At 54.5% G+C, this 18,968-nt stretch overlaps 3 protein-coding genes across 3 annotated transcripts; 2 read left to right on the top strand and 1 right to left on the bottom strand.

Moving 5' to 3' along the window:
* Positions 1-146: 146 nt before the first annotated feature.
* CDEST_08475 (Putative glycosyl hydrolase family 92, alpha-1,2-mannosidase) lies at positions 147-4,743 on the top strand. Its single transcript, XM_062924634.1, has 4 exons — positions 147-2,266; positions 2,318-2,833; positions 2,886-3,362; positions 3,412-4,743. The coding sequence occupies exons 1-4, from the start codon at positions 2,186-2,188 to the stop codon at positions 4,720-4,722; spliced, it is 2,385 nt and encodes a 794-aa protein (XP_062780685.1). The 5' UTR covers positions 147-2,185; the 3' UTR covers positions 4,723-4,743.
* Position 4,744: 1 nt separating this feature from the next.
* CDEST_08474 (Putative organic solute transporter subunit alpha/Transmembrane protein) lies at positions 4,745-7,381 on the bottom strand. The gene is made up of 6 exons (XM_062924633.1): positions 7,023-7,381; positions 6,940-6,957; positions 6,828-6,881; positions 6,682-6,769; positions 5,599-6,633; positions 4,745-5,550 (listed from the first exon to the last, which is right to left on the bottom strand). The coding sequence occupies exons 1-6, from the start codon at positions 7,112-7,114 to the stop codon at positions 5,071-5,073; spliced, it is 1,767 nt and encodes a 588-aa protein (XP_062780684.1). The 5' UTR covers positions 7,115-7,381; the 3' UTR covers positions 4,745-5,070.
* A 379-nt stretch (positions 7,382-7,760) lies between these two features.
* Positions 7,761-18,426, top strand: CDEST_08473 (Putative bridge-like lipid transfer protein family member 1). Its single transcript, XM_062924632.1, has 3 exons — positions 7,761-8,236; positions 8,298-8,333; positions 8,384-18,426. Exons 1-3 carry the CDS (start codon positions 8,181-8,183, stop codon positions 17,964-17,966), a joined length of 9,675 nt encoding a protein of 3,224 aa, XP_062780683.1. The 5' UTR covers positions 7,761-8,180; the 3' UTR covers positions 17,967-18,426.
* The last annotated feature ends 542 nt before the right edge of the window (positions 18,427-18,968 follow it).

Raw genomic sequence — 18,968 nt, 5'->3', positions numbered from 1 at the left:
ACACCGCTTCCCATGTCGGATAAATTTCATGGTGGGGCCGAGCAGATCCTTCCTGTCACGTGACAGTACCCCACCTTTACAAGCACCCTGGTTGCCTATGTTTGTTTAGTTGCTCGAATATCAGCTGGCCACACATGGTGCCGGATAGTTGTGGTCTTCAATGTCAACATGAGTGTCTAAGTCGTTGCACATGAAGACTATCATACCGCCGACTCCGAACCTTACCTTATCTATCTCTTTCTCTTTCTCTCTTTTATTTACTTGGCACACATACTTCGTTTGCACGTTTGCCCCCCTAATAGGGTGATCCCCTTGAAGAAGGTGTCCTCATGGCATCTGGTGAGTTGTTCTGTGGAGAGAAAAACTAATGAATGTCTGGAATAAAGGGCAGACGGATCTTTTGATGTTGTTACAAAATTGTTTTACTGGCCCCTTCCACCCATGAGCATCAGTGCTGCTTATTAGTACCCCTCAACAATCCTTAGCTACTTAGGATGTAACGATGATTGATGCACAAACAAGACGGCACAAACCAAACGAAGTAGCACGAACGAGGTACGAAAGCAAAGTGTTGAGCAAGATGGACAAAGACAACGCAGCAGTCGTGAGCCCTTGAGAGAGGTCGATCGAGACGTCGATTTTTACCAGTGGGTTGAGTAGGACCTGGCCTCTCAGTGCTACTGTATACCCTCTTGTTGCTTTCCACACGTGCATCGACTAAACTGTCTAATAGGGACGAAATTGCCTCTGTCGACGGTTATACTTTCTCCTGCATCCTGCAATAGCTCCTTGCAAGTAGGTGTACTGGGGAGAAATACGTGAGTACACGACACATCGAGGCGATTGAGTCTTCTCTACCTCAGGTGGTCATGTCAATCCTTGAGTGTGTTTAGCAGCAGATCATCATCAGCCGCGCCTGTAGGGGTTTTTGGTGAACCCCCCTGGGCATCACTTCGCCATCATCTGGGCATTAGCTGAGTGGCAATGGTTTTTGTGTTCGACTGTTCCTGAAAAGGGAGGCTCGGCAGAGACGCGGAGGCGTGTCTCGGCGTTGGTGGGGAGGTAGGTCCAGGCACAGGGCCGAATCAAATGATTGTGAGTACCTAGCAACCTACCTATCCGTACAGAGTACCTGTCTACCTCTCTGTACGGATATGGATTACCATGATGCCTGTCGCCAATGATACCTAGGTAGACAGGAATTTGTCTCGACATCCTGCCCCCAGTCCCCTTCCCGTATTACTCGGAAATCAGAGCCACGAACATGACCCAATAACGCTTCTTGAATGGCGTTTGGGCAGCCGTGGCTTTCTAACGTCCAAACACCTTTTCCAGCACGGGTCTTGACACCTCTAGTCATTCACGGCCCCCAAGTACGATGCCTGAGGCGGAGCGTGCTTCTCCTGTTGCAACAATCCGCTAATCGAGCGAAGCGAACCGTATCACCAGGCCGTTATGGGCTGCATTTCACTTTTCCGCCCCATGCTGGGGGCGCTTGTTGGCGTCGCCCAACATCTCCCGGGCTGTGTAGGAGGCCACATGAACGGGCCGCCGAGCCTATGAATTTTGCCGCATTACATACGAATCCAACACCCCCAAAGCGACGAAACGAGGAAACACCAAGACGCTTGGGGCCGTAATGGCATTTCTCTTCCGGCTCAAGTCGCTAGTCATCTGCAGGTGTCTAAATTACAGCGCGCGTGTCTTCTTAAAATACCGCTTCCGCTTCCCGCACTCAGTCGCTCTCTCTATCTCTTCAAGATATCCTGTTTTTATCTAAGGTACTACTACAAACAAACAAGCATTCGGGCGCCTCAAGCCAGTTCTGTTGCATATCGTCCAGTCACAATCGCTCGTTCCGTCACGTTGCCAGTCACTCGTTTAACCCACCTACAACCCTCGCAGCGACCGAATGCTACCCCGTGGAGGCTCCTGCAACGACGTTTCGCGCCTGGTCTCGAGAGCCTTGTCATTTTTTCTTTCACGACATCCCTCGACGTGCCTTCCTCGCCTTCCTACTTGGGACCATCTGTTGATCATCATCGGACATCTTGATCCGGGCGCAACCTTAGACTTCAAAGAAGTGCACGTGGGGATATCATTGTCTTGAATTCAGAAGTATAAAAGCTTCGCGGTCGATCTGGCTTGAGTTGCGGTTGTTTGGATCATCACACTCATCAACAAGATGCGCCGACTTACTGTTATGTACATGGCTTTGGCCGTGGCAGCGCAGTCTGCCGACCTCTCTAGCTATGTTTTGACAGACGTGAGCCGTTTACAGACCTTACCTTTCAGCTTCCTGACTGACGTTTCTCAGACTGGCACCGTGGCTGGTGGAAATGCGTTTCCGGGCGTATCTCGACCGTTAGGCATGGTTAAGATCGGACCCGACCTGGAGAACGGAGTTGATGCTTATTCTGGCTACCTGCCTGATGGCCACTTCATCGGCTTTTCTATGCTTCACGAACATGGCACCGGCGGCGCCCCCAAATACGGCGTGGTCAACCAGATGCCTGTCGTTGGTGCCGTCGACAACCCTCTGACTCAAAACACCGACACCAGGGCGCAGCCAGATGAGACTGAAGTCGGCCACTACAAGTCTTTCCTCAGCTCTGGAGTTGTAGTCGAGCTGGGAGCCACGGAGAGGGCAGGATTGTACCAGTACAGTTTCCCGGGGAACGGCAGCACCCAGGGGAACGTCATTGTGGACGTCTCGCATGTTCTGCCATCATACAGAGGACAGGGTCTCGGCCAAAACTATCTGGGAGGTAAGATTGAAGTGGTGGAGGCCGACGACGGTCTTCACTACGAGGGCCATGGCTACTATAATAATGTGAGCGGAACTATCCCCGTTGTCATTGAACTCTCATTTTAACATGACACAGGGATGGAACCGTGCTGAGGAATGGCAGGTATTCTTCTGTGGATACTTCGACCGTCCGGCAGCGTATAAAACATTTCTCGGCGTCGACCGCAAGTCAACGAGCCTCGCTAAATACGGCAACGAGACGAGCCACGAGTCTAGAACGCAGCGCTTGGGTGCCATCTTCACTTTTGAAGATGCCACCGTAAGATCAAGAGTTGGAGTCTCATTCATCTCGACCACTCAAGCATGCAAGAATGTTAACTCGGAAATCCCCGCAGACAGAAGCTTCTCATCTGTGAGGCGAGCTACACGAGAAGCATGGAACTCTAAGGTTCTCTCCAAGGTCAAGACGACGGAGACGGAAACGCGGAAATTGAACCAGCTGTACTCGGCCCTGTACTTCATGAACTTGCTGCCCACTAACAAGACGGGCGAGAATCCGCTCTGGAAGTCATCGGAGCCTTACTACGATGACGTCTTTACGTTCTGGGATACAGTAAGCCCAACTTCGTAGCCGTGGCTGTCAACAATCTAATAGAGCACAGTTCCGCTGCACCACTTCCCTCCTCCACATCCTCCAGCCCGAGGCTTACGAGGAGTTTATCCGCTCCATGATCGATATTTGGCGGCACGAGGGTTACGTCTCGGACGCTCGATCCTCCTTTTACAACGGCGCCGTCCAGGCCGGGTCCAACAGCGACAACGTCTTCGCCGACGCTTATGTCAAGGGCGTCCGCGGCGCCGTCAACTGGGACGACGGTCTCTTGGCCATGCTCAAAAATGGCGAGGTGACACCCCCTCCCAACAACGACCCGCGTGAACGCTCCGGCTCCACCAAGGAGGGCCGCGGCGCCCTCCCGGACTGGCTCGATCTCGGCTGGATCTCGCCCCGCTTCGCCCGCGCCGTCACCCGAGCCGTCGAGTATTCGGTCAACGACTTCAACATCTACCAGGTCGCCAAAGGGCTGGGCGTTTCTGACGTCGCCAAAAGGTACCTGAAGCGGTCCAGGAATTGGCGCAACCACTGGAACAAGAATATGACGGCCCATGGCTTCAGCGGTTTCATGGGCCCGCGCAACGCCGACGGCAGCTTCCCGCCTCAAGACCCCCTCAACTGCGGCGGCTGCTACTGGGCCGAGGCGTACTACCAGGCCACACCGTGGGAATACTCGTTCAACGCGCATCACGACGTCGCGCACCTCGTCAACCTGATGGGTGGGGCACAGCGCTTCTCCGACAGGCTGGAGAAGACATTCGAGCCGGGCCAGTACGCGGGCAACGGTGCCTTTGGCAACACCATCTTCAACCCGGGCAACGAGCCCTCCTTCGGGACGCCATACCTGTTCAACTTTGTCAATAAACAGCACCTCTCGGTGGAGCGCTCCCGCTTCGTCGCAAAATCTTATTACAAGCCTGCGCCCAACGGCTTGCCAGGCAACTCTGACGCTGGCGCCATGGAGTCTTGGCTGTTGTGGAATATGATTGGGCTGTACCCTCTGACGGGTCAGACGACCTTTCTCATCGGCTCACCGTGGTTCTCGGACCTGACCATCTCGCTCGGTGACGGGCGCGAGCTCAAGGTATCGTCCACGGGGGGCTCCGAAGACGCGTATTACGTGCAGAGCCTGCACGTCAATGGCAAGCAGTGGGACAAGGCGTGGGTGACTTGGGGGGACATCTTCGCCAACGGCGGGACTCTGGAATTTGAGCTGGGCTCTGCACCAAAGGAATGGGCGACCGGTGATCTGCCGCCTAGTCCTGCCAGCGCAGAGGACGAAGAGGAAGCGGAGGTCGCGGCGCTGAGGCAGCAGCCTCAACGACGAATGTTTCAGGATGAACAGAAGACTATCGGATAGATCGCTACCCGCGGCTGATGACAAGAGAAGCAGGCTCTCGGATTACTGTTAAATTATGGCCTTGGGTTCGACATGTGATCGGATCCACAGAACGATCAGGAAACCATGACGGCAGGAAGCGCGAAGAACATCAAGCATACGGCACGTAGTATATTCAAGCCATTTCTTTCGCTTCTATTGATTCGCCTGCTACACAACGAAACCCCCGACAAGTCAACTTTTTGAAGACACGCACTCGTATTTCCCCACAAACTCCTCGCTATGCCAGTATTGCTTAAACATGGAACACGAGGGTAAGGGTATCAACCTCGAAATAAACAAAGCAGCGCTCTGATTGCACACACTCCGTCAACGGGACTGTGACGGCTCGCTCCCGCTCCACACGTTCTTGAACTCTTCGTCGTCTCCCACGCCAAAGTTCTTGTTGAAGTCGTCTTCTTGCTCGCTCTCAGCCCATGGGGATGTCATGGCCTCCTGCAGAAGAGGAGATTCCTCTGGATGACTGTGTTGCCTCTGAGTGCTCGGCCGTGGCTCAGTGTCTTCCTCGGTCTCGGCGGCGGGCTTTGCGGGCCGAGGGGCCGGACTATGCGGCTTCGACGAAGAGCCAGACCCAGAACGATCTGGTGACGATGTCGCACCCGGAGTCTCGGCTGCGAGTTGCTTCTGCTTCTTCTTCTTCTTTTTGCTGGCAACGACAGCCGGCTCGCTGTTTCGTGCTGATACCCGCAGACGTTCGACCGTCGATCGGGGGTCGGAATGGAAGCCCAGGCTTCCCTGAGAGGACATATACCGCTTGCTCAACGGCTCATTCGCAGTAATGACGGGATACTGCAGCTTGTCAGCCAGGGCACGCGTCGAGACGGGGTTCCCACTCACGTTCCAGTCGCCAAACTCTAGCTCGCGTGCTTTGTCAAAGAGCCGTTCGTCGTCAGAATCTATCTGCGGGTCGTTGGCGAGATCTTCGTTAAAGGTGCCGTTGGCGTAGTTGTACTCCTCGCTCGGCCCGCCCGCAGTTCCCTGAAGTAAAGGATCCCGCTCATTCAAGTCACGGTTCGTCTGACGGTCCACCTGACCGGGTGTCGGAATCCAATACTTCGCTTTACCGCCCCTGGTGTACCGCATGCCTTCGTCGAGCCTGCCTAGTCTAGCACGCGACTCCTCATGTGCCATAATTTTGTCTCCCGAGTCGAAAAAGCGGTATCCGTACTTGTCGCCGGTGAACGTCTCTTTTGAGTCTTCGATGAGATCCCTAATGCCAAATGCATCGCGCAGGGCGAATTTGACAGGCATTCTCGCGGATGAGATGCTATTGTCGGCAAAATCGTGCCACGAGAAGGCGTACCAGTGAGCGATGGCGAAAGCCGGCATCTCGATACAAATAAGCGCATCTTGAATAGCAGCGGCCAGGTTGTCGGGGGTATATCCCTCGACGCTGTCTGGAATAGCACCCAGCCAGACAAGAATAGAAAGAAAAAATCCTTGCCAGTAAGAGGCGAAGATGATGAGTTTGATGCACAGGAACTTGGGTACGGGGCGGAAGGGCAAAAGGTCGTTGTGCATACAAACCCAGAACAGACCAAGGGAGTACAGGCTCACCGTCACACTGATGTTGTAGATAATACCGCTCCAGAGGTAGCCCGATTCGACGCCAATGTAACCCTCCTGATAGGTTCCCGTGGCCTTCATAATGACTGCAGCTAAGGCCAGAATGGGCTTCAGCCATGCGTACTGAAGGATGCCACGCTTGATTGCCAGGAACGTGTGAGGGTCCGATATGTCTACGCGTGGCAGCACATGGTTGAGAGGCCACAGATGGGAAACTGGTTCGCGGCCGTGGGTCATGATGATCAGGGCTCGTTCTCCGCTAAGATAGTTGATGAGGAGCTGGAAGAAGGTATAGATGGTAAAGGCCTGTTTCGGTTAGACCCTGCAGCTTTGAGACAGAACAGAAAGGCGTACCTCATAGATATCTCGGACGGGGTCAAGGAAAGAGGCGGCTTTGATAGAGATCATGCTTGTCCAGGACGCGATCGAGTAAATGGGGACCCTAGAACAGTCAGGCCCGTAAATAATCATGTGTTCACTCCCCGGCAAGGGAAACGTACATGAGTAGGATCCGGACAACGTATCGCTGGAGGAGTGGTTTTCGGTAGTTTTTCCTACAATGTTGTTAACCGTAGTCGGCCGCGGGGGGGAGAGTGGCAAGAGAGAGCGTACGCTTGGAGGAAAATGGACCTGCGGGTTGCTTGTTAGCCCGAGTTGCGTTTGCTGTTTGCTCCATAGCCATGGCAAGTACTTACACAGCCGACAGAAACGTGGCTATCAGAGCGGCGACGCCAGCAACGATGATGGTCGCCGTGGTGAGCTTCTCGCCAGTGCCGCCCGCCATCATGACTGCCTGCGGCCCGTTACGCGGCGTAGGATTTGGGATCTTGTTTGTGGAACGCCGTCTAGGACATGGCTATCAAGGTCGGAATCGGGTTCGAGGCAAAAAAGTCAAGCACTTCAGAGGTAAGGCAAGTTTCAGTCGACGTTGTCGGTACCAAAGGGGGAAAAGGCGAGAGCATGCGTGGAAAAGTGAGGGAGGGATGACGATGGCCGTGCTGCAGGTTGCGATAAGTGTGTTGCTCGTGACTGATGTGTGAAGTACGTATGCGTGGTGCGGCGTACCTAGGCAGCTAGGCATTTGTAGGCAGAGCTCGTAATTAACCTACCACACAGCTGCACATCATGCTCGCGGGCTGCGTTCCGTCCAATGAGTACCTAAAGTTACCTACCTAGGTAAGGTAGAATGCATTAATTGTTAGTGAGGTCACCGGCACGTTCCCTGAAGCTCAGTTTCACAGCGTGCTTGGGCATGTGGGATGGCTGGCACCCCGGTGACTTCTGCGGCCCACCTAGGTAAATTGACATGCTGGGGGGGGGGGTTGTGGAAGCTTCGACCAGCTCGCTGCGACTGGACGGGACGCGGGTTGTCATTAGCGCGAGACACCCGGCCCTGTCGTTACTCGTCAGATACCTAGGTAGGGATGGCTCGGCGCGACTTTGAATGCGACTGCCAATTCAATGTACAGAGTACTGCTAAGGTGTATCTGCGATGCCTGCTGGCCTGTGATCCATCCTCAACCGCATCTGCATCTGCGTCTGTGTCCTGCTCAACTCAACAACACGCACCCTCGACCGATCCTCGTCTCAGCAACGAACAACAACAGCAACAGCCACCCCTCTCCTCGATTGACATTGGTACCTCCAATGACACTCTCCGCGGATTGCTAGCATCCATCGCACGCGGCCCAGAAAATACCAACAACGAATCTTCCCCGGGACACCGAGACACCGAGCGACAAACGCGACTTCTCGAGACATGGAAGTGGGTTGACTGGCACTGCTCCGACGTTGATGTTAGCAGCTTCGGCCTGCTGTAGTTGAAGCATCGCGCGACAACCACTACCGACATCATGCCGACAGACGGCGAACCGAATCCAACGCCAACGGAAACGCCGAGTTTCAATGGGTAGTCTGCACCCTGAGGTTGGTGTATCTTTGCGCTTTCGCTGACCGCTTGCTTCATGTAGCACCTTCCTGGCATACCTGATCATCTGCGGTGCCCTGTGGGTAATACCGATTTGAACTACTCGGATACTCGGCTTACCTTGTATAGTGCCGTCTTCTTCCTCCTCTACTTCAACCGAGCCTTCGGATCGCTACTGTCGTGGGGCATACGAACGTACACTTGGCACCGCTATCGTGTTTACATCGACATACAGGCACTCCAGGTCTCTCTCCTCGGGGGGCGCATATTCTTCACCGGCCTGCGATACCACGGCAACAATGAAACATTTCTTATCCAGCATGGCTACGTTACCTGGCGATATTGGCTGCGACGGGTACGGGAGGTAGATATCAAAGCCTCGGCGCAGCAGCAAGCCGAGCAAGCATCTTTAGTTACCAACGGGAGGCACTCGAACTTACCGTGCCGGGTGACCATGTCCCTGGTTGGCCTGGAATGGTTCGTCTACAACAGAAGTCCGGCCTACGACAGCGTCTTGGCTGGACTGAAAGAACCAACGGTAACTGCCGAGAACGTGACGACGGCCTTTGAGTCAAAAGATGAGAGTGCTTCTCTAAGAAACCGAGGACAGAGGACCTCTGAAAAATCAGATCCGTCTCACGACTCTGCACCACACGAAAAGGAGAGCTCCGGCGCCGCCCTGTTGTCGAGACTAGGAAACACTTTCGGCCATCGGGAAGCGTCGTCTAGCCAGCCGAGCACACCCTCTGATGTGCCAGCAGAGCGCGACAACGCTGTCCAGTCGGATTCCGATCTTCCGTTCCTTCTCCAGCTCTTCCCCATCTCTGTGACATGCCAAAAGGCGGCTGTGGTTATGGGGAATGACAACACCAAGGCTATCCTGATTGTCAAAGCTGATGGCCTTTCGGGAGAAATAGATGCCTCCAAGACATCCACCCCGGATCCGTACAAGCAGACCTTCAAGATCAAGTTCCAGCACCCCATTGTAGAAATGAGGGAGAATGACGATTTCAAGGAGGATCAAGCGTCGAGGGCAAGCCGCGAGAAAGTGGCTGCGCAGGAACCCAGCCCCACGTACAAGACCTCTTTTTTCCGGAGACACCGACGCCGCGCACTTGGAACATTGCGGAATCTCGTACCGTACTGGAGAAAATCCGTCGAATCCTTCTCGGTAGGCTCGCGAAGCCCAATCACTACCGCCGTGTCGCAAATCCCAGGCTCCAGTCATTGGCAAGGCCTAGCTCGCTATCTGGACGAGGATGAACAAGATTCGAGGCTTCGATGGGCGGGTGTCGAATACGCTGCCGAATCTACAGTGGTGGACAGTCCAGAGGCAACATTGACCATCTACTGGGATGTCGTGGGCAAAGTGACGTCTGAAGCCGCCAACAGACGCTCCAAGGAAAACGTGGTGACATACATCAACGGCGACGAAGCTCCCGCGTGGGGCATGATTCTTGCCATCAAGGGCGGAGTGGTAAACTACGGACCCTGGGCCGATCGTCAGAGGGCGGACCTCCAGCGTGTCTTTGTTCCCAGCTTGTCCAAGGACGCAGTTCCGGCAACCCCTCTGGCCGTGGGTGAATATCGAGTACCCACTCAATTCAAATTGTATGTCGAGTTGGATGACGAAGTGACCCTTCGAATACCCATCCGAGAAGACTCTAAGAACTGGAAATGGAAAGGCAAGGAGCCCCCTATGAAGGCTCCTCCGCCGCCGCAGAAGCGAAAGCAGAGGAACCGTGCAAAGAAGAACAGCAAGACTGACGCTGCGCCCATTCGTCCGGGGGGCTGGCTTGATTTCATCGTGCCCGGCAACGCCACAATATCCTTCACCATGGACATGCTTGCCAGCACAACGGGATACCAGATGAAGCTTGATGTCGACTTGCCTAGCACCGAGCTCGCGACCAGCGTCAACCACGAGCTCCTCTGGCGCTCAGGACCACAACGCATATCTTGTGATCTGTCGACCCCACTCAAATGGAACTCTCTAAGGTCATGGTACTTCAACATCATCTCTGAAGACATGGAGCTCTTCATACTTAGAGACCACATCTTCCTCCTGATAGACTTGGTCGACGACTGGGCCTCGGGGCCTCCAGCCGAGTATCTGGTGTTCACTCCTTTCAGATACTACCTCAACCTTGACCTACGCAACGTAACTTTGTACTTGAACGTCAACGATGGAAACATCATCAACAATCCCACCGACCTCGAAGACAACGCCTACATTGTAGCAAAAAGTCCGTCTCTTGTTGCAAAGGTCTGCGTTCCCATCGACAAGTATCGTCCTAGCTTGAATGCCGTCTCGTTTGCCCTTGGATCTGAGGCATTCTCCTTGTGGCTTCACGTCCCGCCTTGGAATACTCAGGGCACCTTTATCGCCTCAAAGGAGATAGGTCACGGGGAGAACTTTGAGGCTGACGGAAAGTATCATTACAACGCCACAACGGCACCGTCCAACATTGACACCTTGGAACTGAACCTTAGCCTGCAGTCGCCCACGGCAACGCTATACGGCTTCATTATCCGCTACGTTATGAAACTGAAGGACAACTACCTCGGTGACGATATTCACTTCAAAACACTTGAGGAGTATCAGGACCTTTTACGACTGAAAGAACGCAATCCTGACGCGGAGCTGGCCAATCGCCCGCCCCCAAAGAAGACCAATGATTTGGACGTGATCCTGGGTATCAAGATTGATGACCTCCGCCTCCTACTGCCTTCGAATCTGTATTCCAGCCAGCGACATGTCCAAATCGAAACCGCCGGTCTCTCGCTCGACCTCCGATTCACCAACTACTACATGGACTTACAGGTTAACCTCAACCCCCTCAACCTCTCCCTAGGGACGACGGAGTCGGGCATGGAAACACCGATTAGTGCCGTGTCTAGCACGCAGTTGTTTATCGACGGTTTGACAATCTATGGTCACCGTCTCTTTGGCCTGCCCCCAGCCGAGCCAACCTACCTTTGCAACTGGGACATCTCCGTCGGCACTGTTTCGGGAGAATGCTCTACCGATTTCCTGGCCGCCCTAATGAGCGCAGGCAAAGCATTTGCGTTCGAATTTGACGATGATGAGAATGCGCTGATCCCGCTGTCGTCCATCATCGTGTACGACGTGACCTTTTTACGGGTAGCTGTTGAGGCTGTTCGAGTCTGGTGCCATGTGGATGAAGCAGCCTTTCTGTTCTCGGCCGGTGCTCTCGATGTCAAATTCAACGACTGGGCGCGCACGCACTACTCCAGACGAGCTGATATCAGGGTTCCTGACGTTCAGGTTTCGTGTGTCAATTCAGAATCAGCAATGAGGCACAGGTGGAAATCCCACCATGGTGTCGAGACCGATGCCTTCTTGCAAGCCTCTATCCGCGTGGCAATCATCGGAAGGAAGTTACACTTTTCCGAGGAGCGCAAGTTGCAGCAGGAGCTCATTCGTCGCGAGGATCAAAGGACTGGGCGCACCGAGTTTCTGCTTCTGCCTGGGCTTCTGGAGGAGACGCTCACCGATCAGCTCGATCCGCCCGCCCAAGGCTTCCCACCGGTTCCCAATCCAACGGTATTGGATGTTGCCCAGGGTGACCAAAGATCCATTGACAGTCGATCAACGTTCAGCGCCTCTCGGCAACTTCGTCACAAGAGTTCGTTCTTGTCCATAGCCACCACTTCAAGCACTAGTAGTGTAGTGCGGCCACGAAGCTCTGTGAGATCACGGGCGAAGTCTAGGCAGTCGGACTTCCTCTATCCCGGCAGCCCGGAAGCTACGAACCGAGGATCGCAACACCAGCGAGACGTTTCTACATCGACCGGCCGCCACTCCGCGTTTTACAGTGCCATTGGCGACTTCCGAGATGCAAGCCACCACTCGTCTGTGGCTTTTTCGAGTCAGTTCTACACCCCGCCGTTTCCTCTGGAGGGCATTCGGCCCAATACGTCCGAAGCCGTCATGCAAAGCATCGAAGAGGATGACAATACGTCCGCCTTTGGCTTTCCAGAGTTCAGCCTGGACGAAATTGATGCCGAATCTTTGCCCGAGGATCGTGCTCATAATAGCATCATTGTCGAGATTCCAACCGGCGTCACTGCGTTCCTGAATCCCTCCGCTGTCAAGAACGTGTCATTGTTGCTTGCTGCTCTACAACCGAGTGAGCCAGACAATATTCTCGACAGCCTGCAAATTTCCTCAATGACCGACATTTTCGACTTGCAGAAGAAGAAGAAGATTCCCGGTGAAATCACAGACGTACTTCTCAGGGTTCCGAAAGCCAACATCAGGTTTTTGAATGCTTCCACCATCGACCGCCTCGACCCCGGCGGGGAGGAACAGGACCAGTATGATGTGACAGTATCAAAGCTGTCGCTGTGTCTTCGATCCACGGATGTCTGGGAGAATCCAGCGGAGCCGGTGAAGAGCAACAAACGAACATCGGTTCAACTGAAGCTCGACTCTGCCGAGGTCTCCGCGTCGGAACGGCTTTCGGGTGCCGAAGAAAACCAGGCAGCCTTCATGGCCCAAATTGAGAGCGTGATGCTTTCGCTGGGTTCGAAGGATGTCACTTATATTGACGCAGATATTGGCAGCATCAAGAGTAGTACCGCATCGGAAAAGATCGAGTACCTTGCATCGCTCATCCACAGGACCGGGGTTGTTGCTTCAGAACTGGGGGAGGTGCTGGGGCAGACAATGTCCAGGCACGAGAATCGAGTCAGATATTTCGTCCACCGTCTCATGGCAGAGGGACATTCAGTCGGCGACCCTTCGTTCTTGACACGCCCGTCGGCAGTCTTGAGATCTGCCACTGAGCATCTGCGAACCTTTGACTCTTGGAAGATGACGGCAAGACTTCGCCAGATATGGACACACATGCCGGCAAACTTCAAGGACGACCTGCAACTCGATTGCCTTTCTGGATCGGTATCTCCGCCTTCCGATGCCTCGCAACGGGTCATCGAAGCTTTCCAACGATGGCGTAGCTGGGACTTATACAACGTGGCTGATTCGTCGTTGATCAAGAACGTCTTCGGGACAGTGAAGGCCGACGGCAAATCTGAATCGCCTGACCTCCCGATCTTGGCGGCGCTCCGGCTGAAGGATGTGCAGCTACTCCTGGACCCGGGCCCCAAGGAGAACAGGATCGTGTTTGCCGATTTGACGACACGACTGGAGAAGAAGACAGCGCCCCAGTCCAGTGCCACGGAGACGAGGCCGAAAAACACGACTGTCTTGAACATCTACTGCGGGGAGGCAGCTGTCATGCTCAACTGGGAGCTGTGCGAGCTTGCTGAAGACGTTCTCCGCCTCTACAACAAATCCAACCTAGCAACCAAACATCGTTCGGATCCTAAGGAGGACGCGTCAGTAAACAAACCGAAGTCCCAAGATACCATCCATGTTGTACTGGCGGTCGGACGAGGCTCAGTGGAGCTGGATACTGTCAACCTCAGCGCCACGTCACTGGGTCACAACATGAAGGCGTCTTGCTTGCTTGACGGCTATGAGAAAACTGGATCATCCATTAACTTCATCCTCAGCTGCGATGCCGTGACGTCGCGATTGCACCATCGATCCGAGCTATTGGGCATGTTCCAGCTCAGAGACCCGAGCGTCATTGTGTCTCATGAGCTTCTCGAGACAGAGACGACATCATGTCACACAATCAAATCAACGGCCAGCAGTCGCACCTTCACTCTAGCAGTCAAGAAGGATCCCCTGTATTTGATTGAGGTTGTTGACTCTCTAGTCAAAGACGAATTGACGCAGATCCACAAGCTCCAGAGACAGCTCCCGGAATCGCCAGCACCCCCGCGTAGAAATAGCGTTAAGATCGCCGAACGTCTCTCGTCGTTCCGAGTTAACATCGCGATGTTTCTAGACGAGTACCGTATCAGCGTGCCGTTGCTGCAGTCTATGACTTACAACATCTCAGGTGTTGTGTCGCGAGCAGCGGTGGCCGCCAACTTTGGAAAGGAGCTCATTTTTGACTTTGATGTCAAGGAGAACTCCCACGAGATCCGGATGGATGTTAGAAACCAACCACGCAGCATATCGCTTCTTCGAATCCCACCGACCAACGGTCGGATTGTTAGTCACATGGGGCCAGGGGAGCACTCTGTCTCCGTGTTCGGTTCGGTTGAGCTGATGCAGCTGGACGCCTCCGCCGTGTACAGTCTGTTGACGGCTTTGAACCGACCGCAGATATCAAGCGCCATCAGCGAGCTACAAGAAGGCACAAAAGCGATTCAGGGGCATATGAGTGACATTTTTGGCGACACAGCGTCCCTCAAAGAAACACCGCCGTCAGAGCCGGCGTCGAACCTGGTCTATACCGTTCACCTCACTCTGGCCGGCATCGAGGTCTTTGGAAATACGCCCCTCGTCTCGGAGAAGGATCCTACCGCGTGCCTGTCCTTCAAACTCGATAGAGTCCATCTGGAAGTTGCCAATCGCCGCGATGGCCAAGGTCCCATTTTGGCACAGCCACAGTTGCATATCAACCTGCGCCAGATCCTGATTGATGTACAGAAGGGCAGGGATGGCACCATGCGATCGTGCGGCAGCCTTGCTCTGGGTGCTCTCATCTCGGCCAACACGCGATACACGGAAGACGGCAAAGAAGAGAGGTCGTTCAATTTCAGAAGTGACGGACTGGAGATCAACCTGTCGCCAGAGACCGTTTCGACCGTGGTTGCCGCCTTGGGATACATGGGCGATAAGATCAAAGACCTCGACACGTCACGCGAGCTCGAGTATCTGCGTAAGATCCGGCAAACAAGGCCGCGAATCGCCATCAACGATCAGGAAGAAGCGGAGGAGCCCGACATCATTGATTCCTTCTTGTCTTCCATTGTCTACCGCTTCGAGGTGCGCGACACGCAAATTGCCTGGCTCGTCGGCGATCCCTCGGATGACTTGCTTCCATTGGCGAGCAGCAAAGAAGATCTCATCCTGTCGGTGCAGCTTGTCAGTTTCGGAACGCGCCAGACCAAGTCAGCCAGGCTCACAATCGAGAACTTCCAGCTTCAGATGGTCCCGCCTGGTCAGGACAAAAGCCTCAGGTCTCTTCATTCGGCGTTACTCCCCGAAGTCATCTTCAACATTGCCTATGTTTCCAATCCGCACACTCGTAGTCTTGCGTTCCAAGCAGTTGGCAAATCCCTGGATCTTCGCTTGACATCGGGCTTCATCATCCCCGCCGCGATCCTCAAAGACTCCATTAGCCTCTCGATACAGAACGTGCAGAGAGCCTCCCAGAACTGGAGCACGGGGATTGTGCCGGCCAAGGTCGAAAAGGTGGACAAAATCGAAGAGCCGACTCCACCACAAAGAAGCATACTTGGTACGAAGCGTTTGGAGTCTCTGTTGGTCGACGCAGACTTTTCCGGTGCCGTTGTGTATGTTTCGGGCAAAAAACAGCCAATAGATGGATTGCGCGGCAACCCCAGAACCGGTCGACCGTCTCTGGCAGGCAAATACGGCCAGTTCAGCACGGATGACACCGGCAGCAGCACCGTTCTCCGATCACCAGGTTTGGCCTGGAAACTTGAGTACCGAGACAACGGACACGAGGACCCCTCACTGTACGGCGAGATCAAGATTGATGCCTCGAGCAACGTCCTGTACCCATCCGTTGTGCCACTCATCATGGACATGACGACCAGCGTCAAGGAAGTAGTAGGCAAGGATAAAGATACGCCGGCTGCCGCGCAGATGCCTGCCGCCACGAAGCCGAAGCCTGGCAACGAGGATAACATCCTCACGGCCGATCCGAACGTAGTCATTGGACGTTTGAAGCTGAACCTGGGACTCCGAATCTGTCGCCAAGAGTTCTCGCTAAGTTGCCAGCCCATTGCACGTGTTGCGGCAACAACATGCTTCGAAGACATTTACTTTACCGTAAACACTGTGCGTTCGCAAGAACAAGGCAATTTCTTCTCCATTTCCGGCGCCTTCTCCAAGCTACAGGCATCAGTCCAGCACGTCTACTCTCGAGAGTCGACGGGTAGCTTCGACGTCGACTCGATCGTGCTGTCTTTGATGAACAGCAAACACGTCAGCGGAACGAGCGGCGTATCTGCCATACTCAAGGTCAGCCCGATGACTGTCTCGATCAACGCCAAGCAACTCCAGGACTTCTTGCTATTCCGCGAAATCTGGTACCCCACCGAGCTGCGGAACACGTCGACAGCTCCAGTCGCCAAGATGAACACGGAGGCTTCACAGGGCCACTTGGTGCAGCGGTATCAACAGGTGGCCGCCACAGCAGCGTTCCCGTGGACGGCCACCATATCGATCACGTCTCTCGATGTCAGCGTTGACATGGGCCAGGCGATTGGCAAATCCGTCTTCGCCATCAAGGAGTTCTGGGTTTCGTCAAAGAAAACATCCGACTGGGAGCAGAACCTGTGCCTCGGATTCGAAAAGATCGGCATAGACTGCACAGGCAGACTAAGCGGATTCATCGCTCTCCAGAAGTTCCAGCTGCGAACATCGATTCAGTGGCCGGAGCGAGAGGCGGCGCTCAACGAGACGCCCCTCATCCAGGCGTCTGTCGGGTTCAGCCAGTTCCGAGTGAAGGCAGCATTCGACTACCAGGCCTTCCTCGTTGCCGACATAACATCTCTCGAACTCCTCATGTACAACGTTCGTCGCAGCCTCGAGGGCACAGGAGACCGGCTCGTTGCCATTTTTGACGGAGACGCGGTGCAAGTCTTTGGCACCACAACGTCGGCAGCACAGGGTGTCGCGTTGTACCAAGCATTCCAGAAGCTCATACAGGAGAGGCGGGCCAACTTTGAAATGTCTCTGCAGGAGATTGAGAAGTTTATGAGGAGACGGTCATACCAAAACACCGTCGCGTCTCCCCATCTCACAAGCGCGCCCAAGTTCCGGGAGGAAGACACGTTATCCAAGTCTCCAATCTCGCTGGATACGGATGTTGTGGTGACGCTCAAGGCGTTGAATTTGGGCGTATTCCCAAGCACCTTTTCCGACCACCAGGTGTTCAAGATGGAGGCATTGGGCGCGGAGGCACGATTCGCAGCCAGCATCGAGCAGCGGCGCGTCCACAGCATCCTAGCACTCACGCTCGGCCAATTGAGGATCGGTCTCGCGGGGGTCAGGAACATTGAAGCGCCCAAAACGCTCAGCGAGATATCGGTCGAGGATGTCGTTCAGAGGGCCACGGGGTCGCGCGGCGGAACGATCCTCAAAGTACCAAAAGTGGGAGCGGTGATGCAGACATGGCAGACGCCCAATCGCAACCGGATCGACTACATCTTCAAGAGCGCGTTCGAGGGCAAGGTCGAGGTGGGATGGAACTACTCGCGCATCAGCTATATCCGCGGCATGTGGGCCAACCATTCCAAGTCGCTGGAGCAGACCTGGGGCAAAGAGCTCCCGCTCACAGCCATCAAGGTGACAGGAGTGCCGGACACGGAAGAGCAACAGGGGGGCGGGTCATCGCAGCAGAAGATCACGGCCGAAGTCACGGTGCCGCAGTCCAAGTACGACTACGTCGCGCTGGAACCGCCCATCATCGAAACGCCACAATTGAGAGACATGGGCGAGGCCACGCCACCGCTGGAATGGATCGGGCTTCACAGGGACCGGCTGCCTAATCTGACGCACCAGATTGTCATTGTTGCTCTGCTAGAGCTGGCCGGCGAGGTGGAGGACGCTTATTCCAAGATATTGGGATCGTGAGAAACGAGGAGTCCGGCGTTGACTCATTCGGCATGGCATAAGCAAAGCATCGGGGACAGGCAGTCTTGCTGGCGTTGAGGCTTTAAGGGAGTTGGGCTTTTTAGAGGTCTGAGAGTAGTGTAAGCATCCTCATAATGGAGCAAGAGGAGCATATCACAGGTGGAATAACCGGGACCAAGAAAGATGGTCTACCGACTAAGTTAGTAATGTTATCCTTGGCGACTGACGAAGTTTATCCAAAGTGATGCCCTCGGTATACTCACCGAGATGATTCACGTGTCTGACGAGCAGGTTGATGCGGCTGGCCGGGGACTCAGAGGGCAAGCTTGTACCTGCGTAAGGTAAGTGGAACGCCGGGGACGAGGCAGTCAGCCACAGTAAAACCGGTGAACTCGGTGACTAAGGTAAGTTCAAAACTTGAAGTGGCGGTGGTGACTCAAAGCTCCGGCCGGCAGCGACGTCAAGCTCGACCATCGGGAGGTCCAAGCTCTCGCCCTTCAGCTTACAGGTGATTGTGTACCCTTATACCGTCCTACCTACCTTATCCGGCCTTGCCGCCGTGACACGACCTTCGCAGCATCCGTCAGCATCAACTTCGCGTGCTTCGTCATTGGATCCTTGGGAGGGGAGGGGCCCAGTCTTGGTTTGGCCCTGGGGCAATTGTGATGGTGACCCCACAAACCCGGGTGGGCTGTTTTCTGCACAGTGTACATTTCCTTTTCTAGACACAGTGACAAGCAGCACACAAGACAGACAAAATCAAGCTTCGTTTTACATCATTCGGTTCGGTGTTGAGAGAGGTGTGTGTGCCTGGCGAACGTACGAGGCCAGTGTTTCCCGAGCTTTGTCTAATTCAAACAAGACGTGTATCAAATGTGCATCCGGCCGGGCTGCTAGAGCTAGGCTCCTTTCAGACCATGTTTCCAGACTCGTCAATCTTCTGCGTCGGGTCCCAGATGCTTGTCCGTACAGTACTTGGACTCTTGAGACGGCCGATGTTGT

This window comes from Colletotrichum destructivum, chromosome 5 (assembly GCF_034447905.1).
Source record: "Colletotrichum destructivum chromosome 5, complete sequence".
Lineage (NCBI taxonomy): Eukaryota > Fungi > Ascomycota > Sordariomycetes > Glomerellales > Glomerellaceae > Colletotrichum > Colletotrichum destructivum.
This window is presented reverse-complemented; position numbering and strand designations above follow the sequence as displayed.